We start from the raw sequence: 15,573 nt of genomic DNA, 5'->3' as shown, positions 1-15,573 counted from the left end.
TGGGTGGGCGGGCGGCGGCCGCGGGGGGCTGGGGCGCTCGGGCCTGGCGGGCGGGCGGGGCGCCGGCCGCCGGCGCTTGTAGGCCTCAGGTTTGCACCGTCACGTTGCGAAATTGAAACCGGAGCCCCGGGCGGAGCCACCTCTGCCCGCGATCCGCCCCGGCCCGGGGGTGGGGGCAGCCCAGCCCCCTGCTCGCGATGCTCGGGCGGGCGGACAGGCTGGGGGCCCAGGGTGGCGGGCAGTGTCGGCCCGTCCCGTCTGACCCCGCCGTGGCCCCGAGTCCCAACTGTTTGGGGAGTTCTAGAAATGTAGATTTGGCGGGGAGGAAGGGAAGAAGGTGCCTTTCTGTGACACCTTAGAAATCAGCGGAAAGGTCAAGAATAGGCGGTGACCCTCAGGTGGAGCAGGAAGGACGGGAGGGCGGAGAGAGGGGTCGCCGTGCTAGACGCAGGAGGAACCGCGGGGTGACAGCGGCTTCAGAAAGGAGAGCCAGCGCACGCTCGACCGTAAACGGTGCAATTTTTCAGGGGCCGGCGATCTAGGTTCGGGGAGAGCTGTGGCCACCCTGAATCCCAGGCCGCCCCGCCCGCCGCCCGGGTTCACCTCGATGCTTTGTGGGAAGTGTAGTTCCAAGGCGCCGCAGGCCCACGCTGGGGTCATAAAAATTGAATTTTCCTAGAACATGTAAGATGATTTCTGATTGCGTTTGGGGGTGGTTAGATGAAATGCTTACGTTGAGCGTTTGTTTGTTTCCTCAGCGCTGCCCTTCAGTTCATGACAAAAACAAGAACGGTGTTACTTAGGGATGATGTGAGTTTTAAATGGAATGTACCATGGGCGAGGTGTCGCAAGCCTTGTGAAGTTTTTGTTGTTACAGTCCCTTCGGAATTTCCATCCGAAAGTAGTTATAAACATAATAATTTCTGTTTCTTTGGTGCTTGGCAGTTTGAAGCTACTTTTATATGTACGTGATCTCACTCTTGCCCTCATAACAACCTTGTGAAGTAGGTAGGTAGGAATTATCCTTGTTTTAAAGAGGAGGCAGGTTTAGAGAGATTAAGTTGCTGCTTTGACATAAAACTGGTGTAGGCGGAGTAATGTTTGTTCATTTTGAAGTTGAAATACACAGTTGGTGTGACCCTGGGCGTGATGGAGAGTCTGAGTGGACAAGGTCTCCTGGTGTGTTCAGAGATAGACGAGGTTTGAGAGCCGGAGTTGATTGTTCCTCCGTCAATTCCAAGCTGGAGCACCCTTCCAGGCCTCCTGGGGAGATCAGGTCCCTGATTTTTTTCTTCCATTTTTGTTGTTGTTGTTGTTGTTGTTATTGTGGTAAAATACACATAACATAAAGTTTACCATCATAACCACTTTTAAGTGTGCAGTTCAGTGGTGTTAAATACATTCATATTGTGCAACCATCACCACCGTCCATTTCCAGAATTCTTCTCAACTTGCATTACTGAAACTCTGTACCCACGGAACCTTAACTCCCTATCCCACCCCACCTTCCTCCAGCCCCTGGCAACCACCATCCTGCTGACTGTCTCTGTGATTTTGACCTCTCTAGGTATCTCATATAAGTGGAATCATACATGGTTTGTCTTTCTGTGACTGCCTTATTTCACTTGGCATAATGTTCTCAAAGTTCATCCATGTTGTAGTATGTGACAGTATTTTCTTCATTTTTAAGTTGAATGATACTCCATTGTGTATGTATATCACATTCTCTCGTCCATTCATCTGTTGTTGGACACTGAGGTTGCTTGTACATCTTATCTGTTGTGAATAATGCTGCTATGAACATGGGTGTACAAGTATTTCTTTGAGATTATGCTTCCAATTCTTTTGGGTATTATATGCAGAAGTGGGATTGTTTGATCCTATGGTAATTCAATTTTTAAGTCTTTGAGGGACCACCATACTGTTTTCCACTGTGGTTGTATCATTTTACGTTCCTACCAACAGTGCACAAGGGTTCCAGTTTTTCCACATCCTCACCAACGCTTGTTATTTTCTTCTGTATTTTTGAAAGTAGCCATTGCAATGGGTGTGAGATGGTCTGTTTAAATTGTTATACTGCATGGTATCTGGGTTCCTGATGTACCACTAAAACACTTAAAATCCGGATTATCACTTGGAATGGAGGACACAACTAGAAGAAGGATTGGGTATCATTCTATATGGCTGATGTACATGTGTAGATGCACTGTGCTTCTGTATATTAGGTACCTGTTAAGGTGCTGGTAGTCCTTCTGGTTAAGGAACTTATGGTTTTAGCAGCTACTGGAAAAGTTAGGAGCAAATAATTCCAGTCCTTGCTTTTCCATTTTTTTGTTTGGTCACATCATCAGTCATCAACCACAAATGTCTGTTGACTTGGTTTCTGTACTTCAGAAGAGATTAAATGCTTGGCAGCTGGTACCTTAGAATAATTTAACTTGAAATTAAATACATAAGTAAGTGGCTAAGAAGTTTCAAATAAGCCACTTTTAGTTTTAGAATGGCTATAATAAAAGAGATGGCTGATGGAAAGATGCTTTATAAGATTTTTTAAAAAGGAGCCAAGAATCTGAATATTTGCTGGCTATTATTTTTCAGTAGTAGATGAAAATAAAAGTGAACTATTGGATGTCTGCATTTTTTCCCCTAATATTTTATTGTAAAAATCTTCAAAAATACAGAAAAGTTGAAAATAAGCATTTATATATTCACTACCTGGGTTCTGCATTTGATATTTTATTAGCTTTATCATGTATCTGTCCATCTTTCAATCCACCTTTACAATTTCACTTTAATTATTTTATTTTTTATTAAAAAAATGTGGTAAAATACACATAACAAAACTTAATCATCTTTATACAGTTGAGTGGCATTAAGTACTCAATCCATCCTTTTTAGATGCATTTCAGAGTAAATTGGAGCTATTTGTAAACATCCCATTCAGTATTTCAGGACTAGCATTAAGTGCTTTGTGTATATTCTTGTATTTGTCAAAGTAATCCCAAGGGGTAGGCAAAATTATTATTGCTGTTTTATGTAATGGAAAACAGACTTTTTAGGTTCCCCAGGTCCTGCAGCAAATGAGTTGGAATTGAATCCCAGGTGTCTCAGACTCCAGTGTGCACTCAACCAGGCTTTAGGCTGTATTACCTCTGTGCACCGAGTGTTCATGTGGACAAAAAGATCTAGTCAGATGGGCTGCTAAAAATCTTAGCTGGATGTTACTATTACAATTATTTGACTACTGTTTAGCTTTGCTGTGGGGTGCAAAAGAAACACCACAGTCCACAAGTGGAATTATAATACTGCTGAGAAGAAGGAAGAATAACTGTAAACAGCTATGTTAAGGACCAAAATGTATGCTTACATAATATAGATAATGCTAAAATAATGCTATCTGTGGTTCCTATGTCTGCTATTTAGAGATGTATGGCTGGTAACAGTGGGTTTCTATAGATTTCAAATCAGCATTTTCTATTTTTGTATTTGAGGTGACATGCGTGCCATAAATTTAAATTAAATCTACAGGTGCTTTCAGTTGTATCTGCCACCGCACTTTGCAGGAGCTCCTGAGAAGCAGAACTGTTAGGTTTCTCTTTTATTTCATTTTTATTGATTGATTGGTTGATGAGTATCATTGACACATGAAAGGTAAGCAGGACAGTCTTGGGCTGGGATATCTTAGAATCTGTTATCCTCTCACAAATATCATGTAATTGTCACTTTGAGTCAGGTGATTGTAAAGCTTAATGTTTACCAAAAGCTTACCATGTGTTCTAGTCACTGTACATATTAAATGAATCCTTGCAGCAGCCCTGTGAGTTTAGTCCTATTATTGTCTCAGTGGTGGAACTTCCTTCATGTTACAGAGTTAGGACTTCAATTCAGATTCTCTGATTCCTGTTTATATGTTAATTCCGACTGACTGCTGTATTACCATCTCTGAAAGGGAGAATATACAGTTTATAACAAGAGCAACATGTCCCCCCCCCCCCATCTTAATAGCCTCTGGAAGAAATCTGCTGTAGTGTATAAAATGTTGTAGTATTCTGATGTTTATTGAATAGAAATAGTAGATTTTTGGGTGAGATGCAACCACGGAGAACAGTTAGTTCTGATTGTTAAAGAGAGTTCTGAAATCTAGATTGTAAATTACTTGAGATCGTAGTCTGTAATTTTTTTCTTTATATTCAGGGTGCTATAACTGTTTGGAATGAAATGAAATTCAGGGCAGAGCATGTGGGCTAGTTTTTCTTCTAATATCCTCTGTCAGTTCATGGAAAAGTTGACATTGTAGTTATATTGCAGGAGTGGATAGGGAGACTTCTGATAGAAGGAAGGAAGCATTTGTGACTTTTCACCTGGTCAGCAGTTGAGGGGTTTCATATTCTGGGCTTCATAATTATAGGGCATCCTTAGAATCTGATCTTCATTGGGATAAAGACAACTCAAGGAGTAATGGCCTGTAATCTTAAGGCCCACTGACACTATTCAATTTGACCATTTGACATAACCATGGGGCACTTCACTTGCAAAAGTTGGCCAGATAATCAACATGTCAGATACCTTCTGAGAGAGGCTCTGCCAGTGCCAGGAATCCTAGTGGCTTTTAGAGGATGAGATGTGGGAAGCTGTCTGTGTAGGTGAATGTGATTCTGTGGTCATACTGAAATAGCCCTAGAGACAGCCATCCATGCAGCTGAGCTGATCGTTGTAAATCAAACCTGTATGGTTTAAATTTTGGTTACTTAGTCACATATGAAAAGTTAAAGTGAAAATAATGATATTTCTATTTTTTATCAACTTCTGATTCTTAATTTTCACCCCATTCTGTTTTGAATTAAGCTTTCAATAAACTAAAATTTAATAAAGGCCAGTGTCAGAATAGTTGGCACTGGGACATTCGAACTTGTTCAGAAGATAGATGTTAAAATTGTCGGCACTTCCAGGGTGCTCAGATGGTCTGATCCAAGTTTCTGGTCTCTGGTTTCAGGCCTGGCCAGTCTCTGCCTTGATTCTTGTCATCTTATGTGGCTTGTTTTCCCCACACATTTTCCAGTTAAATAAGACTTTAAAAATTGACCAACTTCTGGTCTTGTCCTCATAGGGCTTATAATTCAGTGTAGAGACAGGTTTATATATGAATATAAATAACTCATATGAGGCATAATATGAAAAATGCCTAACACAGTTCTTTGGAAATTTCAAGTGAGAATAGCATTCCAAGTTAAGAGAAAAATAGATTAAGCTAAGACATAGAGGTTAGAAAATGTTGTGCATTTTCAGAGAAAGTGTGAGTGAGTCTGATGTACTGAGTAGGCGTGCTATGGCTGTGTGAGGTGCTGGGAAAGGAGATAAAATTTGTAGTTTGATACTTGGCCCTTTTTACCTTTTATGTTCTTCTTACAATTTGGGATCTTGGACAAATAATTTTACCTTTCTAGGTCTCAGTTTCCTTCTCATAAAATTGGGATAATAAGAAATACTCATAGTGTTGTTATGATTAACGTATGTGAAAATGCACTGTCTAAACAATTAAGCTATATATAAATTATTATTATTATTCAGGGGGGGTGCAGTAGGAGATGGGCCTGGGAAGATAGGTTGGGATCAGCTTGTGTGGGAATGCCAACATAACTAGTTTGGACTTTGTTCTGTAGACAGAAGAGGACCATCAAAGGCTTTTAAGCTGGAGTGTAACATGAGTAGATCTGTTTTATAAGGATAACAGGTGGCCGTGGCGTAACATTGATTTTAAGAATCCAGAGACCAAGAGTGCAAGACTAATTTAGGAGGGTATCACCGTGGCCAAGTGAAGGAAACATAGGGTCTGAAGTGGGAGAGTGAAAGTGGATTTGGCAAGAAGGTGATATATCCTACAATCCCTAACGTAGGCAGAAATTATTGGCCAAGTAGATAAGCATTATTTAAGAGAGGGAGGAGTTAGAGATGATTCTAAGAATCTACTTGAGAGATTGCGGTGGAGTGGAGATTGTAGTATTTAGACAGATGTAGGGAGGTGGAAGTGGAGAAAAGAGAACAGGTTTGTGTTCAACAGAGTATTTGTTGAGTGAGTAAGTTGAGTTACTGGGGCGCCCATGTTATGTTGTTTAGGGAGACAGTTTTCAACAGTAACAAAAACATCTGGTGTTGGAGTCAGAGATGGTTTTGAATCCTGGCTCTCCTGCATTCGATTAATGTCCTTGAACAGAGGACCTAACTTCTGGGCTTTGGTTTTCTCATCTGTAAAATGGGTTAATAACAAAATCTATTTCACAGAGTTGTTATAAGAGGGGGAAGAGATAATACATATTAAGAACTGGGCATAGTGCTAGGCATGTGGATTCCTGTGTATAGGAACTTAGGTTTCTGAAGCTTGGTAGAGTGTGGGGGTGATGGTAGAGTCATGGGAATGGACACATTGTCCTGAGGACAGCTGTCTGGTGCTATATGTAGGGGTGAGAAGAAGACAAAGAAGAACCAGGGAAGGGGATCAGGAGTGCTGAGAGAGGGCAGAGGTTCCCAGGGTTATGAATATTAACCACTTACATCCTCAGTTGTAATGTACTAATAATGTGTACCTACTAATACTCATCTTGTAAAAATGTTATATAATTACACTTTCTTCTAATTTTAATGTAAGGCTTTGTATGCTGATGATTTATATGTATATGTACACATATACATATATGATAAAATAAATGTTGTATTGGTATTCCAGTTTTTTTAGTCTTCTGTGAATAATTACCAGTGTATTTTTTTTTAAAGTATTCGCCTATTACTTCTATACAATAAATTTTGTTTGTGGACATATTCCTTACTCCTTCTCCAATTTGATAATCACTGTAATTTTTTTCCTCCTCATTTTGAATTTACAAAGCAGGGCATCAAATTAGATCTTAGCATAGAAATGAAAAGTGCTTTTTTGTTTTCTTAATGGTAGCTGTGAGTATAAATCTTTTAATTGTTTTCTTTCCTGGTGTTCTAAATAATAGATTCTTTATACAATTGCATGTGTACGAGTGGATGAACGTACCACTGGTGATCCAGAGGATTTTTGTCAAGACTGGATAAACCATGTATCACATTGATTGTAGAGGTTAGTAGTTCCTTAGTTCCTTAGGATGTGTGCATTTTTTTGTAGTAGCATTTAAAAATGCATAGGTTATCAAGTAGCATTTTCCTGCCAAGATCTTCATGGGTTTTTCTCCTTTTCTAGCTATCTTAAGAGAGTTGGTGAAGTTCATGTTAGTTTATATATTCCTGAAGCCTCTATTCTCTGTCATTGCACAAACATAAATTTAAAAAATCAGCAAGAGAGAGAAAAAAGATAAAACTTGAAGACATTGCTTAGCTGTGTGCACAAGGAAAAATCTATGAGTGTTCGTTTACAAGTGGTATTGTCTGCCACAGCCACAAAAGATGATTTTACACGCTGCAGGAATATTATCCTGGAGTTAATTGTTTTATTTGTTAAAAAAAAAAAAAAAAGGTGTTAAAAATGGCGTCATGATAGTAATTGGATATTCCTAATTCTGCCTTTTTGACATCTACTGTGATAGAAAAGCCACTTAATTCTGCTTCATTCTGAGGCTGAATACGTATGGTGTCAGTGTCCTTCTTGGATGATATTGGATAGTCCTTTGATTGAAACTCTATATGTTCACATTGCAACTCTCTGATCACATGAGCTCAATATCCAGTGAGTACCTGGGATTTTGTGGCTTCAACTCAAAGTTCATTTTGTTGCTGTCTTCTATTGCATTCCCCTTCCCCCAGTGCATTCTGTTTTTCAGTATGTATATTGCTGATGATGTGTATGATGTCTGAATTCATTTAGGTGGAATTTTGAGGGATAGAATGCATGGAATATTTTATAAATCAAAGTTCAACTTCAGAGTAAACTTTGGTTTATTTTTGCTATCTTCGTTCCATTTTAGAGAAATGGAAAATTGGGAGGTTGGAGGAATTGTAGAAGAGAAATGGGGACATTGTTCATTTGCTCCTAGATTCTTTCTCTGTCAGTGTTTTTGGGCCTGTGACAGATGTGTTAATGAAATTAATGATCTACTGAAGGCAAGCAGTATACCACAAATGCTGGAATTTAAATAGTGACTTAAATAAGGAATATTCTAGTGTTTACACATCCAAATGAGCATTATCCTAAGTAATTAGCTGCTTTGGGTGGATCTTCACTGTCACATATTTGACTTTTATGTAGTTTGACCTCTTGCATGGTATATTGTCTCCTCTAAGCTGGCTTTCATAAGCTGAACTAATCTTTCTGTTCATCAGTTTACTAACACTGATTTCTAAGTGGACACCTGCCAGCTGCTGTTTCTGGGGGAAGGGACTTCCTTGGGAGGTGGGAGTGGTTGTGGAGCTTAGTGCATCTAGAATCTGACACTTATTCATTAAATCTAGGTAATAGATGAGGGCTTCTGTCTCATCACTTGGCCCAACCCTGCCAAGCTAACCTAGTCACTTCTTCCTTCCCTCCCTCTGTGTGTGTGTGTGTGTGTGTGTGTGTGTGTGTGTGTGTGTGTGTGTAGGGGGTAGTAGAATGTGTATGTGAGAGCAAGAGGGGGTAGCCTTGCTTTGGGCTATGCTGGGTTAAAGTAGCCTGACGTCATATGCAGGTGGCTAGGACTTCTGAAGTGGCAGGAGAAGGAAGACTCCTTTTCCCTTTCCTGCTCAGAATGTAGTCCATAGTGCATCCTGGTGCAAGGCTTTCAATATTGCACTATCTGCCTGGGCCCTGGGGGGTAAGACTGGTGGGCTAGGGGACAGGAAGATGGTCTGTCTGATTGCCTTAGTTTGGGGGTAAGGGGTACCAGCAGGGACTGTGTCAGCAGGAACCTTTTGCTCTGAACCTTGTTGCTTGCAGAGATTTACATCTGTCACCCCTTGGGGCTGCCCTGGCTGGAAGGAGGCAACTCTTGCAGCAGCCATGATGGAATGGGTCCTCTCCCCACCACCCGACCTTTATTGGTGTTTACTACTGGACTTCCTGACGTTCTCCTTTTAATTTAAAAAATTTTTAAGTATATTTATTTATTTTGAGGCGGGGAGGGGCAGAGAGAGTGACAGAGAGGAATCCCAAGCAGGCTCCGCACTGCCCAACATGGAACTCGGACTCACCAACCATGAGAGCATGACCTGAGCCCAAATCAAGAGTCGGACACTTAACGGACTGAGTCACCCAGGTGCTCCCTGACATTCTCCTTTTAAGTACGTTTGCATTTAATATGTTTTTTTAAAGGTAGAGAAGGAGGGCAAACATCTTTTTAAAAATCTAGGAGTAGAGATCAAAATTGAAAGCATTACTTCTTGCTGGCCTCATTTGGATTTGGTCAAGTATTAGAGTCGCATTTGGTGAATTAAAATGGCATATAGAAATTAATAGATGATGTGGACTTTATCAGTTAGTATTTGGTTAGATTTATACTTCACAGGATTGATCTACCTGAAAAGATTATTACATATAAAATCTAGATGGCAGTTAGGCTTTCCTTCCTCATCATAGTTTTATTTTTTTATTTTTTATTTTTTTATTTTTTTCAATATATGAAGTTTATTGTCAAATTGGTTTCCATACAACACCCAGTGCTCATCCCAAAAGATGCCCTCCTCAATACCCATCACCCACCCTCCCCTCCCTCCCACCCCCCCATCAACCCTCAGTTTGTTCTCAGTTTTTAAGAGTCTCTTATGCTTTGACTCTCTCCCACACTAACCTCCTTTTTTTTCCCCCCTTCCCCTCCCCCATGGTCTTCTGTTAAGTTTCTCAGGATCCACATAAGAGTGAAAACATATGGTATCTGTCTTTCTCTGTATGGCTTATTTCACTTAGCATCACACTCTCCAGTTCCATCCATGTTGCTACAAAGGGCCATATTTCATTCTTTCTCATTGCCACGTAGTACTCCATTGTGTATATAAACCACAATTTCTTTATCCATTCATCAGTTGATGGACATTTAGGCTCTTTCCATAATTTGGTTATTGTTGAGAGTGTTGCTGTAAACATTGGGGTACAAGTGTCCCTATGCATCAGTACTCCTGTATCCCTTGGGTAAATTCCTAGCAGTGCTATTGCTGGGTCATAGGGTAGGTCTATTTTTAATGTTTTGAGGAACCTCCACACTGTTTTCCAGAGTGGCTGCACCAATTTGCATTCCCACCAACAGTGCAAGAGGGTTCCCGTTTCTCCACATCCTCTCCAGCATCTATAGTCTCCTGATTTGTTCATTTTGGCCACTCTGACTGGCGTGAGGTGATATCTGAGTGTGGTTTTGATTTGTATTTCCCTGTCCTCATCGTAGTTTTAGTCTCAGACTCCTAACTGCAGAAGTCGTCAAAGTCCAGAGGTGGTCATCCTTCCTTCACTACCGCATCCCCCTGCCCCATCACATCCTATTTTTGTACATGTCATATACTTAACGCTTTTCTTAGCTGTTAGGTTCCCATTTCTGAAAATGATTATTTTGGTTCCACTCATGTAAGCTTGGACATGAAACCTACCTGTTTTCACTGGTTTTATATACACGCATGTGTGTGCACACGTGCACACACACACACACACACACACACACCACACAATCCACTTTCGCAAGCATTTCAGTAATTTAAGTTAACTCTAGAAGATGTGAGTCATGGGGAAAGGCCTTGCTGTAGAGTGCTGGACTTCCTGTTCTTTCACTGGTCCTTCCTCCCTCTCCATCTTTTTCTCTTTTCCTCTCCTCTCTGTAGTAACTACTACATCATTCCTGATTTGGAGCAGACCAGTGCTGCCACACAATCAGACCTTCTGGAATTTAACCCACCTTTCTTTTTTTTCTTTTTTTTTCTTTCTTTTTTTTTTTTTTTTTTGTAACCTTAAGCACTTGTCGTTGTATTAAAATACCTATAGTCCCCTTTTCCGGAAATTCTGATGTCAGATACTATAAATTGCTGCCAATCCCCTCCTTTCTCTTGCTAGACATTAAATGTATAAACTTCTAAATGACTTTTTTAATGCATGAGGAATTAATATTTCATGCATTCAACAGGTATTTGAGCAATTACTCTCTGCAAGGGCCTGAATTAAGTGCCGGGACACCAAGAAAGTTAGGTCACAGTTTCTCAACCTGAGGAGTTCTATAGAAGGACAGAGTGTATGAGTGGGTAGTCAGGTGGAATCAGATTGAAATCGCACCTAGAAGAACTGCTTTGGTTTAGGGAAGAGAAGATTGGGCAGTTACATAACGTATAGCAAAAGACAGTGAGTGCCAGGAGAGATGTAGAAGAGGTCTGTGAGAGTTTGTAGGGCCCGAATGGTATGTACAAGTTGTGGATCATGGAATATTTGAGCTGGACCTTGAATGGGAGGATTTGGCTGTGTGGAGATGGAGAGATAGGAGAGGTTGGGAGAGTATTCCTGATTGGGGGACTTGGTTGACCAAATAATTGGGCAGGAAAACATGGCGCACTTAAACGATTGCAATTTGGGTGGCTGTTGGGGAGTAATGGGGTACATGGTTGAGAAGGTTCTTTTGGGGCTAGATTGGCCCACTCTTAGAAAGGACTCCCTCTCTGATCTAATTATTCACACTAGGCTTGTGCTAGCTGCTAATTTTTTTAATGTGCTTTTATGAAGGAAGTACTTCTTCCTTGTCCCCCAGTGCCCCTTTGACAAAGACCTTCCATTTGTATTTGGACCCAGTTGTAAGCTGGCTTAAGCAAAAACAGGGTTCTTACTATAAGGAATCAGGGAGTTTTATGGAAGTAAGAGGGGCCTTCAAGAACTAGAAATCATCCACTTCTTCCAGATGCTGTCTGTGCCTCTGTGACCATTCTTTCTTCAGACCAGACTTCTGGTTTTGTGTTCCAAAGGATAGGCTAAAGATGCCCATGCCATATCCACTGGCTTATTCTCATAGGCCCAAGCACTCAAGGGTGGCTTGACTTTATGGTGCCAATTCTGAATTGCTGCGGAAGGTATGAATTGAGCCAGACCCATGTCTAGTAAGCCTTTGTATCATTTCCATCCACTTTCTCTGCTTCATCAGTGCTGCAATTTAACATGCAGGCATGAGCATTGTGTTTGGAGTTGGACTGGCTTGGAGTTTGAGCCCTAGCCCTGCCACTTACTACAGTTCTGATCAACATTCTTTTTTTTTTTTTTTTGTAAATATTTTAAAATATTTTTTAAAAAATTTATGTGTTTATTTTGAGAGAGAGAAAGAGAGCGGGTGCATGCAAGGGGGGGAGGGGGAGGGAGTGGGCAGAGAGAGAGAGGGAGGACTTGAGAATCCCAGGCAGACTTTGTGCTGAGCGTTGAGCTGGATGTGGGGCTCGAACTCACTGTGAGATCATGACCTGATCCGAAATCAAGAGTTGGACACTTAACTGACTGAGCGACCCAGGTGCTGCGATCAACATTCTTAATAAATTTTAGACTGTTTCTTCATTTGTAAGTTGGAACTAATACTCCCTTCACTAAATGGTATTTTAGAGGGAGGTACTGCATTCTAGTGTATTCTTGGAGGGTAAAGATCTCTTGAGGTTCAGCTTACGATTCTTTGTCTTATTAGATTGATGATGATGACCTTTGGCAAATCAGATCCAGAGCCTGTTTTTTTAATTATAAATGCAGACAACAGTTGTCCACCTCACAGTGTTTTTTGAGGCTCAAAAGGCCATGTGAAACTGCTTTGTGACTGTGCGGATATATATGTATTAATCAGAAGAAAATAAATACTATTAGGAAGGATATTTCCTTGTGATATTATTCCATTATAGTTTAGTATATTTCTATGGTAACTTGACAGCTCTTTCTCAAAATATCTTGTAGCTGTAGAGTATTAATTGATTTTTGGTGCAGCAGGCAGTGGTCTAGGTATTTTCAGATTTCCATTTCAGTCACAGCTTCCGCTAACCCAATTTATGATTTATAATTTAAAATTTACTTTCACATTCAGAAAAAATAATGTTCTTTATAGAAAACTTAAGCAACTTTAAAAACATTCCTAAACCTGTTACCCTGAAATAACTGTTTTCTCTTTCTGGTTCATACAAGTGATTCATGCTCATGAAGTAAGATAGTAATGACATAAAATTAAGCCAAAAAAGAATCCTCTGAAATTCTACCACATGGAGATAACCATTACCTTAAATTTAGTAACTTTTCCTATTCTTTTTGATGGTATATGCTTGCTTTGCATACTTTGTAAGGAATGTTTTGACGTTCAAGTTGTTATGAAAAGATGATACATCTGAGGAAACAGATGTATTGCTGTTTTTTTTGTTTTTTGTTTTTTTTTAACTTTTTTTCTCTAACTGATGATGTAAGTGACAAACCAGTATTAACCTTTTCTAATCCGATGGAAAAGTTGCCTTTCTTCCTTAACTCAGAAGTCAAAGTTGTATTTTTTGGCGTAATCCAGAGAATGAGTGATTTGTGTAGACAGATTTGTCAGGAATAATTAACACGTTTTCAGAAATATCAGTGGCTACTGGTGGATAACATTGAAGTGAAGTCCTTGAACCTTTACTGGTTATTTCTGCTTTGGGTGGGGGTAGAAGGAAGGAAGGGCCCTTTTCTTTGTCTTTACATAGAGAAATGAAAGGCAGGTGAATAATATGGATTAAAGAATTATTTAATGAAGAGTAAATCAGTATATTTATTTTTTCCTATGTGAATGGAATAGTAGACATAAACTAAGCTGGAAATTGTTTTTTGTTTTGGGATTGAAGAATTTCAGTGTTTTTGAAATTATTTTTTCAAAATAAGTTTTTTTTAGAAAGACTTTTTTTTAATTTTTATTTTTAGCAGATTTAGGTTTAGGTTTCTCCTCCTCTGAGAAGAAAGCACAGAGATTTCCCACATAAGCCCTTGGCTCCCATCCCTCCCCCACAATTACGCAAATTACACGGCCTCCCCCATCACCATCACTCACCAGCATGGTGCATTTTTGAACCAAGGATAAACTACATTGGTACATAATCACTTGAAGTCCATGGTTTATATTACAGTTCACTCTTGGTGTCCTATATTCTGTGTGTTTGGACACATAGCCATGATTTTAATACCATTTCTTTTTGGCACTGAAAAATATTGTTTGTACCAGTTTACTTATCCACTCACCTACTGAAGGACATCTTGGTTGGGGCTACTCACCTACTGAAGAGCTTTTAAGTGTTAGCAGTTATGAATAAAGCTGCTGTAAACATCCCTGTCCAGGTCTTTGTATGGACATAAGTTTGTAGCTCCTTTGGGTAAATACCAAGGAGTGCAATTGCTGGATCATACGGTAAGACTATATTTAGTTTTTGTTGTTTATTTATTTATTTTGAGAGAGAATGCATGCATGCAGGTGGGGGAGGGGCAGAGAGAGAGGGAGAGAGAGAATCGTTAAGTGTGGAGCCTGACACCAGGCTCGATCTCACAACCTCTAGATTATGACCTGAGCTGATATCAAGAGTTAGATGCTTAACCAAATGAGCCACCAGACACCCAGGACTGTTAGTTAGTTAGTTAGTTAGTTAGTTAGTTAGTTAAGTTAGTTAAAAAAATTTTTTTTTAAGGTTTATTCATTTTTCAAAGACAGAGACAGAGTGTGAGCAGGGGAGGGGCAGAGAGAGAGGGAGACACAGAATCCGAAGCAAGCTCCAGGCTCTGAGCTGTCAGCACAGAGCTCAATGCAGGTCTTGAACTCATGGACGACGAGATTAGGACTTGAGCTGAAGTCGACCTTTAACCGATTGAGTCACCCAGGCGCCCTGGACTGTTATTTTTATAAGGAGCCTCCAAACTGTCTTCCAAAGTGACTGAACCATTTTGCATTCCCACCAGTAAATGTTCTTATTTTCATTTTTCCATATTCTTTAAGGTGCATTTTAAGCTTTAAAATTCTGGTGTTCCTTGTGCTTATCTTTCCCTCGGAGAGTTTTTCTCCAGGGCGGTGATACACAAAGTATGGTCTGAGGGTGGGAGAATTATTTTTTGCAAATAGGGAACTGTGGAAGAATGTAAATTAACTATCATTGTTATTTTACTTAACATTTCTTATCCTAGTAAGATAGGATGAAGGAAGAGTGTTCCTTATTTTTTTCTGACTGGTGACAGTTTGCAGCTGGCTTACTTTGAGCAGAACTTCCTTAGGGTTTGTTACCCTGGAGTAGAATTGCTAGAAATTTGTTTTCAGAGATTGTATGGGTGTACACCCCATTAACAGCGAACTCAAGTATCTCTTGGTTTGTTTCCAGGTTTTGCCAACAATTGGTAGTTAGATTGGTAGTTAGATTTGCAAAGTTTTCTGATGTGAAAAATACGATACTGTATCTTACTGTGTTAATTTTGCATACTTCTGACAAGTGTAATTGAACATCTTTATATGTGTTATTTAGTCTGTGGGTCTCATCTCTGAATTGCTTGCTTATATCCTTTTTTATTTGAAAATTTTGGATTAATTTGCTTTTTCTTGATTTGCATATTTCATTCTGTATTCAAGTCCTTTTCATTTAAAAACATCATTATTTATAACGTATCTTCTTATTTTATGGTGTGTTTTCTGATATTTTAAAATCTTA

The 15,573-nt window shown here is 39.8% G+C and overlaps 1 protein-coding gene across 2 annotated transcripts in view; it reads left to right on the top strand.

Moving 5' to 3' along the window:
* ECPAS (Ecm29 proteasome adaptor and scaffold) overlaps positions 1-15,573 on the top strand; it is a 105,612-nt gene that overhangs the window by 852 nt on the left and 89,187 nt on the right. The window contains exon 2 of one of the 2 annotated variants that reach the window (XM_049635894.1): positions 6,996-7,099. The exons of the other annotated variant lie outside the window; for it this stretch is intronic. Within the exon in view, the coding sequence (XP_049491851.1) occupies positions 7,078-7,099 (22 nt within the window). The 5' untranslated portion in view covers positions 6,996-7,077. The remainder of the gene's footprint in view (positions 1-6,995; positions 7,100-15,573) is intronic. 2 annotated transcript variants of the gene reach the window in all.

Source organism: Panthera uncia, chromosome D4 (genome assembly GCF_023721935.1).
Source record: "Panthera uncia isolate 11264 chromosome D4, Puncia_PCG_1.0, whole genome shotgun sequence".
In the NCBI taxonomy this organism is placed as follows: Eukaryota; Metazoa; Chordata; class Mammalia; order Carnivora; family Felidae; genus Panthera; species Panthera uncia.
Note: the sequence above shows the minus strand (reverse complement) of the source record. Positions and strands in the feature narration are given on the sequence as shown.